Here is a 13461-nt window from a genome sequence, read left to right as displayed (position 1 = left end):
AAGTAGAAGTTGATCGATTCAACTTTGAACCATTTTATATCATTTTGGTCCGATCTTACGAATTGCACTCATTCTTAAGAAGTCCAATTGCTGTGGCTACGTTAAGAGAACAAACAAGTATTATCTTTGAAAAAAAGATAGCCGAAGCAGTAAACTTTTGTTCGTTTTACTTATAATTTTCCGCATTTCATTCAGGAAATTATACGTGGCACGCAATTTCAAATTTCGATACAGTTTTTTTTTTTCGAACGACACTAAGTTATTAGTATTTGGCCAATCGGGAAACATAATTGCGATCAGGTGATTTTGCCATTTATTAGACCAGGACAAAAACCACTTTAAGTGAACTAAGTGAAAATTTGTCAAAGTTTAAAACCTTGTAAAATTACAATACATAGTAGAATAAGTTTGACACGGGACTGTCATACATACTAAGAGAATGTTTTAGAGGCTCTGCCATAGAGTAGCAGTGATTTTTGCGTGTCAAAACCCACCGAATTAACTTTTATTTATTATTTAGAAATAGTTACGGACCACATAACAAGTATTAGTTCTTCGGTTGTTGCACATTCATGGATTGTGTATGAAAAAGTTATCGTTCTTGGTTTGGTTTGATTGCACGTGGGATATGTGTGTTTGGTTTTCTAAAAAAAATACAGATCTAAATACAGACATGACAATCGTTACTTACAATGTAGCAATATACAAAGTAACATATGTAGACCGAAACAGCATCATTTGTTCAGTGTTTTTTTTTTTCTATACCATGAATTACCTCTACCATAGCCAGTATCTTAATTTTATAATTGTATGGACTACATATGTAGAAAAACAGTTGCGACTTTGAAATCTTTTGATTAATCATACATACCCGTGATTTTATCGGACTAATAGCACTAAAGCTTAAAAATACCACACAATATGTCAATTTGACGAAAGGTATATTTAAATATCAACAGAGCGAGAGATCTAAATATAAACTTGCATACATTAGCATGAATATACCCGTTCAGTTATAAACAATCATTACCGCTCGTTTGCAATGGGGTTTGTACTCATTTGTATGCAGTCCTTAATTGTATTGGTCTTCGCATACTATGTGTATGAAAATGAAAGGAAAATGCTGCAATTCAAATCGGAATGCAAGACAAAAATCGATTTTTTAAGAAAAGGTCAGTATTATATACGACACAATATAATTATAATTTTTAAAAAGAAAATATACATGTATGTGTATAACAAATCAACGCGCCATTGTTACATCTTCATTCCGGAGAACATGTCCAAATATAGGGCCACATTATAGTAATCGGGCCATTATTGTTTCAATGTTTCAAGTAACTTACCACACGAATCGAAAGTAGCATTAAGGTTCCGCTTAAGTCAATATCTAGGATATTCCTTAATGAAATGTTTTCATTCACAGTGTTAATAAAAAATTAAATTTAGCATTGAAGTATTGCCAAATGCATCTTCATATGAATTTCACATATTAGCACAAGTCAAACCTGGGACAAATGTTTTATAACTTCTACATAACATTAAAAACAAAGTGTAAACAACATATTTTTAAAAGAATAAATCTACAGCTAACAAGATTTGGAGTCTGAAATTCATACAGCCTGTTCCTGAATGTATTAGGCAGTGTAAGTTAGCATTAAATTTCTTGAAAAAAAATGCCATTTCTTTAAATTTAGATGAATTGAGATATTTTATGCCATGATCCAATTACCAACACCAATAAACATAACATTAAATTTTCGTTTAAATCTGGCAATTTGTCACAAATTATTACTAGCTTACACTGCACTGCATATTTAGACTGCAGCATACTTGCATATCCGAACGAAAATCTGTTCTCGTAAATCTGTACATTTATTTTAAAATTTGATGTAAAATACACTTCTGTTATTAGCAAAATATGGCTGTAGTAACATGTGTTGTAAAGGCAGGAAATAAGCATAGTATGTAGAACGCTGTATAAAGAAGCATTTAGCTAAGTTTTCAGGAACGTAATAATTGCATTCATAACATCTTGACTAAAAATAATCTATTAATTAATGTCCTAGATTTTGACCTTTGCAGCACCTTAAAGATCCATTTTTTAACAAATGAAAGGGACATGTTGCCAGGGAAAAATATTTTTGTCGTTTCGGACCTTCTAATCTAAATAAATATGGTTACCAAGGAAAGCAAATCATTTCCGGTATCAAAATATCATATCTTTATTATTTTTTACCTTCTTAACCTAATAAAGCACAATCGTAGTTGCTAGGGACTTTTGTTATGTATGAGCTAGCTTCAAGAAACAATCAGTCACTTCCGGTTTAAAATATCATTACTTAATAATTATTTTGGTTATAGTTTGTTGGATGTTTCAGTTCACCTTTGATCTTAGTTAAAAGGGGAATGGTTAAGGCCTTATATAACTAGTTCAAGGCGACTGCAGATTAATTGTACATCTCCACAACTAAGATATGTTGGTCATTAATGTGTCTTCCTTGCCGTTACATCGCTTTTTAGTTGGATTTTAAAGAATTGTCAGTCATCGTTCTGTTACTATAGATGTTATTACTGTTATTATCCGGGCCTTTCAACGCTTACTTTAAGAAGTCTTTACACTAGCAAAAAAACATTTTGGTGATCTCTGAAATTACATGTATTCCGGATTACAGCTATACGAATATTTGTTGCGTTACACTACATGTATATCCGTTCAAAACGCAAAATCACAAAAAACACCAGTTTTTCGGCGCTAATTCCTAAACACATCATCTCAAAATATATTCTAAGATCGATGTTGAGGGCAAGACTTACGGCCTGAAAGATCTATATTAAGTCATTTACCGTAAGTCGTTTTATTTTATAACGTAAAATTGGGTAACTAGGGAGACATCGAAGCCTTTCCGAATAGTACTGCGGTCTGTATTTGTGCAAACATATACAGCTTTGGGGTTTTGTGTAATCATGGTTCAAAAGATTTTAACGATATTATATTTTTTTGGTTTCGGGGGAATAGTTCTGAGCTTTAAAAATAAACTCTTAGCAGGGTCAGTCTCAAACAGCTCTTTCCGACGAGAACAACCTTAACAATCAGAAGAAATACATGTAGATGTAGGTATTTTCGTTTGAAACGATAAAAAAACAAACACACAAAAATAAAATAAAAACAACTAGAGAACAAAAATTAGAAACAAAACTAAAACTAAAAAAGGAAAACAAACATAGTGTCAACAATAGTACATCTTTTCAATACTTATTTGCAGACTGTCTTTGACACTTCCCATAATTGAATGTAGTTTAAGCCAAGATGTAAAACAGTTACCATGTTGGAAAAAGAATAACGTTGCATTATGTGGTTATGATTAACATTAAAACCTTTGATTACTTTCAGAAGTACAACATGTTGTTTATGAGTTAGGCGACATGAAAAATGAATTTTATACAGTTGTTAACGATTTGAAGAGGCAAATGAGTACGACACAAGAAGGTATGTTTCAAAGATCACAATATCGGGAACTTGTAATACTTTAAGTTTTTTTTACATTCTTGTTCTTAGTCATTTTATGTAAAATATAAATGTAAATAACTAAGACATAAAAAAAAAACAGTTTAGCTGCTTCATGAAGAATTCATAAGATTTTTATTAGAACAAATTACCTGAATGTTTTTTTTCCTTCTTTGCTTTGGTTTTCATAAATGGGCACATTGTGTTCGCTTAACACTCTTGTATGGAAATGACCTACCTGTAGGTTGAAACTTTCATACTCGGAAATCTTTTTTACTCTAGAAATAGATCTGCTGAGGAAAACAGCAAAAGAATCAGATTCAGATCTACAGAAAACCAAAGCACGTTATGATGATTTTGAAAATCGTACGGAAGAAGGTACTATCATGTAATACATTTCATATATATGCCTCCAGTATCAATCTAACATTTAAAAAAATCTGGAGAAAACCGTATTGAATTTGAGGCTTCTCAATACGTATTTTGAAATGTTCCGCAAATTTCAAAACATATAGTCATGTAAATGACAGCGGGTTATTTATTTCTTGCATGTTCCCAATCAACTTGATTGTAATAGATATAAAAACACAACTTAAATAAATATATAAAGTTTCAGTATGCTGTGCAAATATTTAAATAGGTTGCCTCTTCAAAACAGCATTAGAACGAACTAAAAGCAAAGGAAGATCTTTATACAAAAGTAAATTGTATGCAAGAATTACTTAAACCAAAACAATTCGAAAAAGGAAGCCAATTGCAGCACCGAGAAGTTCAACAAAATATAATACAAGGAATGAAGGTTCAGTGTTGCAGGATCCACGGCTTTTTATTTTTTTTTTTAATATAAACAAATTATTTTGTTATTCAGCTTTTTTAAATGTTTTTTACTATGCTTTTTTATAAATTCAACAAAAAGCAGATATTATACCGTGAATCACTTCAAACTTGTGTAGGCATTTCATGCCAAGCTTCTAATATGATACATTATTTACAAATTTAATTTGTGTCACCAACATACATTTTCAATGGCAATAAAGAGAACAATAAAAAATATGATACAAGGGATAAAGACTCGTCAAGGAAAGTAGACACACAATGCAAAGAACTTGAAATAACCAAAAAAAAAAAAAACAAAATACGAAACAAAAGTAAAAGAGCAACCCAGACTCCACTACATTGTAATTACTGGAAACATTGCACCAGTAGGGTAAACGCCCTCTGCTTATCTAGAAACAAACGACGAGTTGCTCATACGAGGTGAAAGAAAGATAACAGGAAAACGATGATGCGGTTATCATGATGTAGATTGATACACAGTTCATGATGTCGTAACAAGTTTGTAGTGATGACCATAATCCTGTGTTAAACTGCCAACTGATCTTCTGTGCGGCGTTGTTTTACTTAAACATGTTTCCGCTGACTACATTGTAGTTTCCACTAGTTATTTCCTAATTTTTTTGTCTCAACAGATTTTCATACTTTGAAACAGACTACAATCAATATAGATAGCAAGTTGAATAAAACAATTGATGCTTTTGGTACCCTAGAAGTTTCCTCGAAGAAAGGTAAGTTATGTGTAACTATAACTTTGGTATTGAGTATTTCTATTAATTTATATTAGATATGCTTTAAATTTTTTATTTAGCACCACGTGTAATATTTACAAAAAAAAATCATTTTTCTAAGTGTTTCATTCAATGAAAAAAAATGCTTGACTACGCAACAAATGTGTTGTAAGGTAAATATCAATCTGTTCAAAATCTCCAGAACATCTTTAAAGTTGATACATGGCAGTAAAAATTCTTTTGTGCACAAGTGAAATCTCCAAGCATTCTTGACACATGAAATCATATTCATTGTTATCACTGAGACAATAACTAAAGGAGGCCGTGGGGATCCATGTACTCGACAAAGATTTAAATTAAATAATTGTGTGCAATAAAATATTTGCATTTAGATTAATTATATATTATTTTCTCAGCAAAATCCATGACTTGCCCAAGTGGATGGTTACTTCGTCAGCTTCATTGTTATATATTCATTAAAACTCCTAAGACCTGGATGGAGGCAGCGGTAAGTTACTACTTTTAAAAGTACTACTCTCCACTCAGCTGTTTAAATCGGCAATATATCGGCCTTACTTTGTAGAATTCAGAATTCTGACAATTAAGAAATAATATGTAGGGCTCTGTTTTCAAAAACTTTTGACAAGTTTAAATTGCCATTTTCACCCCCTCCCCCCAAAAAAAAACAAAAACAAAAACAAAAACAAAATAAAAAACAAAAAAAAACGTAAAAAAACAAAACAAAACAATACAAATTCAAAACAGAACAAATAACACCTTCATTGTCGGCAAAAAAAAAATAAACCGAAAGTATAGAAAAGAGTGATGATTCAGAGACATTAATATCCAATTACATGCCCAGGACAGAACAAAAGGAATTGAGGCAATCTGTGTACAACGGAATAAAACAAACATGGAATTTGTAAATTGTTGAATTAACTTCTATCGAGCCAATTAACTTCTATCGAGCCATTAAAATGACGGAATGTCAATTTGAACCCGAGTTACGTTTATAAAAGCGTTCACTTTTTCTAAATATTAATTAAGGATTTTTTTTTCTCGTACTTAAAACATTGGACTAAAACTATTGTGATTTTTGTTTCTTTACAACATGAAATAAATGATTGATATAAAGCCCAATGCCATAAATTGCGTAATGCATTCATAGATGTTCCGACAAATTTGAAATCAATAGATTTCGTTCATTCAACAACTGAAAGAGTAATCAAGGGAACCAAGGTTATAGCGGTAATCAAAAGCATGTAATCCAGGGACAAAGACAACACATGGAAAACAGACATACACAACAAAGAACATAAAGTAACTAAAATCATACATACAAAGTAACGAAAATAAATGAGCAACTCGGACTCCACTAAAAACTGGGAGCAAGGACCAGGTGCACCGGTAGGGTAAGCGTCCTCTGGTTTTCTGCTTTTCATCTGTGGCAACATCCCTTCGGCACCTGCGTATGGAGTGTTCATATCACAACTCATACATTATGCCAGAGCTTGCCGAAACTACGCAGACTTTTTGTATCGCGCTAGAACTCTAACAAATAGGCTTCTGAAACAGGGTTATGTTGCTACAAGTTTGAAGTCATCACTACAGAAGTTTTATGCTCGTCATCATGAACTCGTGGATCGTTATGGTGTATCCATCTGCACCATGAAAACTGATTTATTCAACGGGTCATAGTTTTCTTGTCCTCGTTTGTCTACCCCGGACTTGACTTTTTATGAGCAACTCGGCGAGTGTTTCTAGAAAAGCAGAGGACGCTTACCCTACCGGTGCACCTGGTCCATACTCCCAGTTTTTAGTGGAGTCCGAGTTGCTCATTTGCTTTTGTTACTTTGTATGTATGTTTTGAGTTACTTTATGTTTTTTGTTGTGTATGTCTGTTTTCCACGTCTGGTTTTTGTCCCTGGATTACATTCTTTTGATTACTGCTATAACCTTGGTTCCCTTGATTACTCTAGAAACACCCGCCCAGTTGCTCATAAAAAGTCAACCTCATATTGTGCCTGTTTTTTTCTTACTGTTGTCCAGCGCTTCCTCATATGCATAATAACAATCATTCAACTAAATGGGCAAAAGTGGAAAAGGATATTAAGTAAATTTTTGTCTCAACCCAGTATCAATATGCGTTTTTTCATATTTCTCTTTGTAGGATGACTGCACCGCCCGACAAGCAAAACTGATCAAAATAGATGATTCTGGAATGAATTCTTGGGTAGCATCTCAAATGGCAGGTAAAGAGTGTAAATATGACAGAGTAATCGTAAATTAAGAGTCTGATAAGAAAATATAGATTCTCCTTCAGTTATGAGTGGAGGATCAGTTCAAATCAAATATGGATTGAAGGAGAGTCAGTTTCTCCTATGAAATGAACGAAAACTCGGAGTATGTAAAATGGCGGGAAAATCGCTCAGAGATTTAATCACTGCCCAGTGGTTTTAAAGTGACGCGCATTTTTTAATTTCCAATTAAGAATAGGAGAAAATAAGATACAACAAAGCAACAAGTCTGTTTGTACTAAACATAGTTAAGCTATATAACTATATGAAATAGATATATTATATGTAGAGAAGTAGGAAATATCCTTAATGTCTGTTTATATATAATATATATTAACATGTCTTTCCATTACTCAGGTACATTGTGTGTATTTTGCTTTGTAGTGATAAAAAGCCTTAAAAACAAATGGATAGCACCAACCTAAAATGGGTTGGTATGACATTCGATTTTGGCTAAGAAAGTCGACAATGCTGCAAGTGCTACATATTTAACTTGACGACAAATATAGGTCACTGATTCGGTTCATAACGAGAGATTTATTTCGTCCGTCATACATGTAACTTTAATAAAAGTGAATAATTATTCCCCTCACCGAGTCGACAGTGAACTGTCGACCTTGTCCTTCTATTCAAGTTTCGTTTCAATTGTCACAATTCCAATGGATGAATTCATATTTGAAAGGTGATTTTGTACAAATAGGGTTATGTTATAAGCGATTTTGGTATCTATCTTGTATCAATGTCCTACTGTGTAGGGTAATGCCATTTTAACTACATAAGATGATAGTGAAAATTTTCGTAACTACAGACACGACAACTACTGGACAGTTTGATATGAAATGCTGTATAAGTCTTTATAGACTCATTGTAAATGATTTTTACTGATGCTTGATATCAACTACCTGTATTGCGACCCCGTGCGGGTCCAGGTGTCAAAAGAATAGGCCCGCACTAAGTTCGTCGTAAAAAGCGACTAAATAGTGCACGAACCCTTGTCAGGGGCAAGGGCGCTCTGCACACAGGGCAACTGGGTTGTGTGCCCCAGGTGGTTGAATGGGGTAACCCTGGCATGTTACATGCTGGGGTTGTCAATCCATAATACGGAAAAAACTGACCGCAAACCATAGTGTTGCAACGTTTTGGGAAAGATGCCACATTCCTCGCACGTTAAAGAACCTTTCTGTGGTTTTCTACCGGAGTAGGAACCATAGGGCTGCGCCACAGGAGGCTAAATTGCCCGACCCTACCCACTTTCTCAGTATTTCCAGTGGCAATCAAAATTTGTCGACCCCATTATCCTTGTGTCAGATCCCATATTTGATTTCATCATCATTTCATGTTCATTTTATCATCCATTTTCTTCGCCTGAATATTGCTGCTAGGGCGTGAAACCCCAACAATCAATCAATCAATCAATCCTGTATTGCGATATAACGTATGCCGTACGGTAAGGGTTATAACTAGAATAGTCACGTGTTGATGTCCTTTTCTTTTTCGTCCTTTAGCAAGTTGATTAAAGCTTTAAACGTAATTCTTTTTATATAAACTACTTCATCCGGGCATAACTGATCAAATATTATTGTATTTTAAGGTAATGGTATACCTAAACTATGGATAGGACTGAATGATAGAGTTACAGAAGGGCAATACGTATGGCACGGAGATTCATCCAAGCTGACATATGGTAGTTGGCATCGTAGAGAGCCAAATAATTATCGCGGAGAAGAAGACTGTGTTACTAGTGAAGGGACATTGTGGAATGACATTCCTTGTGGCCATGGACATCCATATGCTTGTGAAAAACAATTGTCAATACAGTAGCTACATTCTAACTCAAACCAAACACATATTCCAAAAGTCTCATGCTATACGTACGTTTACCGCTTGATATTAAGTTTCGAAAATCCTCGGGTTATGAAATGTTTGTTTTAGGATGGTTAAGATGTAAATAGTATGACATTCTTTAAATAAATATAAAAAAGGAGTATATATTGTCAAGATATAAATGGATCTCGCACAAAATAGAATACATTGAAGACACACTGCATGTGCCATATACATGTAGGCTCGATACAGGTATAGGTCAGGAAGAAGGAACAAGTGTTGTTGGGCTTCATTTTTAATGGACAATGGACGTGCTCGAAAAGGTAGTTGTGTAAATTGTTTTTCACAAACCAATGTGATTCATACATGTATATTAAAAAAATGAAAACTCATAAAGAAAATGAATGTGGTGAATATGTCAAAGAGACAATAATCCTTCCAAGATAAAAACTGTCAGTTCAGGGGCACGCATGCATCTTCAATAAACTACTAGAAAGCCCTTACACCACCGGGCAGGCTGTAGAAGTATGATGTCTGTATTGATATTCAGTACTATACACAGAAATTACTATGTACTACGTTCTTCGAAGACCATGTTACTTGATTGTCTAACTTCAAGATCTTATCTCATGTTCTTGGTGTAGATATTCTTAATTTTTTGTTATTAATCGAGAATCAAATTATGATGTATTATATATTGGTGCAAAGGATAACCAAGGGAACCAAGATTCTAGCGTAAATCAAAACAATGTAATCCAGGAACAAAGACCAGACATGAAAAACAGACACACACACAAACACCAAAGAACATAAAATAACCAAAATAATACATACAAAGTAACAACAGTGTATGAGCACCTCGGACTCCACTAAAAACTGGGAGCATGGACCAATTTCACCGGTAGGGTAAGCATCCTCTGTTCTTCTAGAAACACCCGTCGAGTTGCTCATAAAAGGTCAAGTCCGGTGTAGAAGAAAGAAGAAAGGAAAACTATGACACGTTGAACAAATCAGTTTTCATGGTGCAGATGGGTACATCATAACGATCCACGATTTCATGATGACGACCAACAAACCTCTGTAGTGATGACTTGTAGCAACAAAACCATGTTCCAGATGACTAATTGTAAGTAGTCTAGCGCGATACAAAAAGTGTACGTACTTAACCTACAAGTTGGGATATGAAAACTCCATACCCAGGTGTTGATGGGATTTTGCCACAGATGAAAGGAAAATTGCCAATTCTGAAGGAAGTCATCATGTTTGTCGTAAAGTTTGGTCAATAGTTTTCCTTTATCATTGATCTCTAAATGTAGGTCAAGATAATTACAATGAGGCTGACCACGTCCACCACACTGGAAAAATATGTTCAGAACTTTTTCAAAACTGTTCCATTTTTTAAATTAAAATAATTTTATTCATCTCCTTTTTTTACAAAAAAAAAAGAAAATTTATTTTCGTTTACAAAATGAATTATAATTATAAACAAAGATAAATGCATATTCGATCATTATATGTTGAACAAGTAAAACACAATTACACCATAGTGTTATGTTTCACACTATCTGTTAGATATAGTAACAATGAGTAACGGAAAACCTGACCAAAGAGGCATACTCAGTATGATAAATTATTTTTTCTCTTCTGCTTATAAGTGTTGATCTGTTGTGAGTGTTTTTATTCAACTAATATGTCCACCCCTGACTTGCCTTTTTATGAACAACTCGGCGGGTGTTTCTAGAAAGTAGAGAACGCTTACCCTACCGGTGCACTGGTCCATGTACACTTTTTGTATCGCGCTAGACTACTTACAATTAGTAGCATTTGAACTATTACTTCTACACTTTATAAAGCTTTAAGTAACCAATCATTTTTGTCTCCGTTCTTTCAAATAGCGTTTTACTTGAAGAAGTAAACTTGTATAAAACTCGATCGAGTCTCCGAGTATATTCCCCTGAGAACGGAAAGTCACTTTTAACTGTTTATCATGAAGATATAGTCGTTCATATCGTATTCTATATAGTACTCCATTAGTTAACAGCTGTAACATTATGATTGTACAATGTATATTTGCCTCATCTCTGTAACATTGTAAAATGAAGCTAAGAAGTGACATACTATAATTTAGGCATTGTCGCTCTCCACCACCTTCCGGGACGCGCCTGGTTTTGCTTTTAAAGAATTTTAAGAGACGGATAACAAAATTTTGGAAAGAAATGAATTGAATACAAACGTAACATAGGATGCAGCTGACTGAAGTAAAAGACAACTTCGTTCACAAAAAATATAGACGCTAAACTTGCCTGAAAATATTCGAAAGACGACAAAAAGCTGAACTGCTGACAATAATAGTACGACATGATCGCTTGGCACAAATACATAAGACCTGTTATAACAAATACTTAAACTACATGTAGGCTATTAAGCACAGATGTTTACACATTCACGTGGAGAATTTACTTGTACATCTATGCTCCTCTTGAGCAGTGCATCGAAGTAATTCATCAGGTAACAGTTTTGATAACGATACGGGTATTTTATGTGTCTACATCTTTTTGCGCTTGTGTAAGTGTATACTAAATACGAAATAAATGTTGGAAAATTCACATTATATACCAGAAATCTAAGCAACAGGCTTTTAAACACACAAAAATGCGTAAAAATTACATCGTTACATGTTTAATACGAGCACATCGTAAATGTACATGTATTGGCGTTTTTTTTTTCGAAAAGAGAAAGTAGTCTTGAGAGAACTTTGTCAGATAGAACTGTGCTTAATCATTGCTTTAGATAAAATATTTAGCGCATTCACGTACACGCATGCATGTTCATAGCAGAGGTTATCATATAAACTTGACATTTTGTAATTTTCAAAATAATAAATTTTACTAAATTATAATAAATGTACTATCAATTGAATGATGATTTGCCGTCTGACCAACTTAAAGCATAAGTATTTCTTTTCAAGTTCCCTTGCAAGTCAGGATTATGTTCAGCCTTTAATGACACCTACACTACAGACGTTTCATGGTATTTTCACAATTTGATTGATCACTGAGGAGCACACAGAGACTTCGCCGGCTAGATTACACATCTTACTGGATTGACACCTTACCATACTTGACGCTAAATGGATTTTACGCACTTGCAATGCGACTCGTGACGCTGACGGAATGGGTAAGGAATGGCTACTTTTCAGAGCACCTGAATGTTTTCGAAGTAATTATACTACAAGTAGTTAAGTTATTGTTCGTGTAGTGTCTGATTTTTTTTCTGATTTTCGGTTATTTTTTAATAGTTTTTTTCATCGATGTTGTGACTTATGTTTTTACGTTTTATTCTTGTTTTGAGATACAGTTGTCTATAAAATGTCCATATGCTTTGATGCTTCTGTATATTTTTAAAGAGGACAGAAGACGTTTTCACTTGATTGTATTTTCATAACGTACCCGTTTTTATTTATTTTTTTTTAATTTTGACTACAGCACGATTAGGAAACATTTACTTTTTTCATTGTATTCAAAGTGTATAATTGTATGAAATATTACACAGTGGAATGACTTAGATGACTGTGTAAGGTATCGCTGAAAGTATGTTTCTCATTATTGAAAACGACATACTTCTATCCCCGTTTATTAAGGCTACACAGAACAATCAACTTACATGTTACCTTTGGGCTTATTTTTTTTATTTTGGTTTATTTTTCATTGGTTTACAGTACATATAAGGTTTGATTTATTCCAGTAAATTGATAAAGACGCTAAGACAACGTGCAACATAAACTACTGGCGTCACATACTTTTGCTTTTTTTTTCAAGACCACAGCAAACTATGCAAAAACGGTCAAACATTGAATAATGATAAGTCACAGAAAACGTTGATACCTAATTAGGTTCGAATCTGAAGTACTGTCAGACTTCTTAATGTAAAATGTACAGCTCTTATCAATCCAGTCTGAAATTTTAACTTCTATTAAATGTAAGAATTTAGTTATCTTGCTAAAAAAATATCCTAGTCACCACCATTGGGCCATGTTGACCCCTTGCTAAAGCAAAATTATGATTGATTGATTGATTATTGGGGTTTAACGCCCGATCAGCAAAATTTCAGCTATATTCAGGCGATGAACATGAAATGAATGATAAAATGAACATGAATTAATGATGATGATGATAAAATGAAAAAAAGGATGGGACACAAGGGTAATAGGGTCGACAAATTTTGATTGCCACAAGAAAAAGGGAGGGATGGGGAGGGTCGGGCAATT

At 33.8% G+C, this 13461-nt stretch overlaps 1 protein-coding gene across 1 annotated transcript; it reads left to right on the top strand.

Moving 5' to 3' along the window:
• Positions 1-971: 971 nt before the first annotated feature.
• On the top strand, positions 972-9355 carry LOC148598815 (C-type lectin-like). The gene is made up of 7 exons (XM_088562130.1): positions 972-1172; positions 3395-3490; positions 3791-3886; positions 4978-5073; positions 5490-5581; positions 7244-7325; positions 8962-9355. Exons 1-7 carry the CDS (start codon positions 1043-1045, stop codon positions 9189-9191), a joined length of 822 nt encoding a protein of 273 aa, XP_088418256.1. The 5' UTR covers positions 972-1042; the 3' UTR covers positions 9192-9355.
• The last annotated feature ends 4106 nt before the right edge of the window (positions 9356-13461 follow it).

This window comes from Perna viridis, chromosome 14 (assembly GCF_037379345.1).
Source record: "Perna viridis isolate PV_CMFRI_1.1 ecotype Kerala chromosome 14, ASM3737934v1, whole genome shotgun sequence".
In the NCBI taxonomy this organism is placed as follows: Eukaryota; Metazoa; Mollusca; class Bivalvia; order Mytilida; family Mytilidae; genus Perna; species Perna viridis.
The sequence above is the reverse complement of the archived record's forward strand: the minus strand, read 5'-3'. Positions and strand labels throughout refer to the sequence as shown.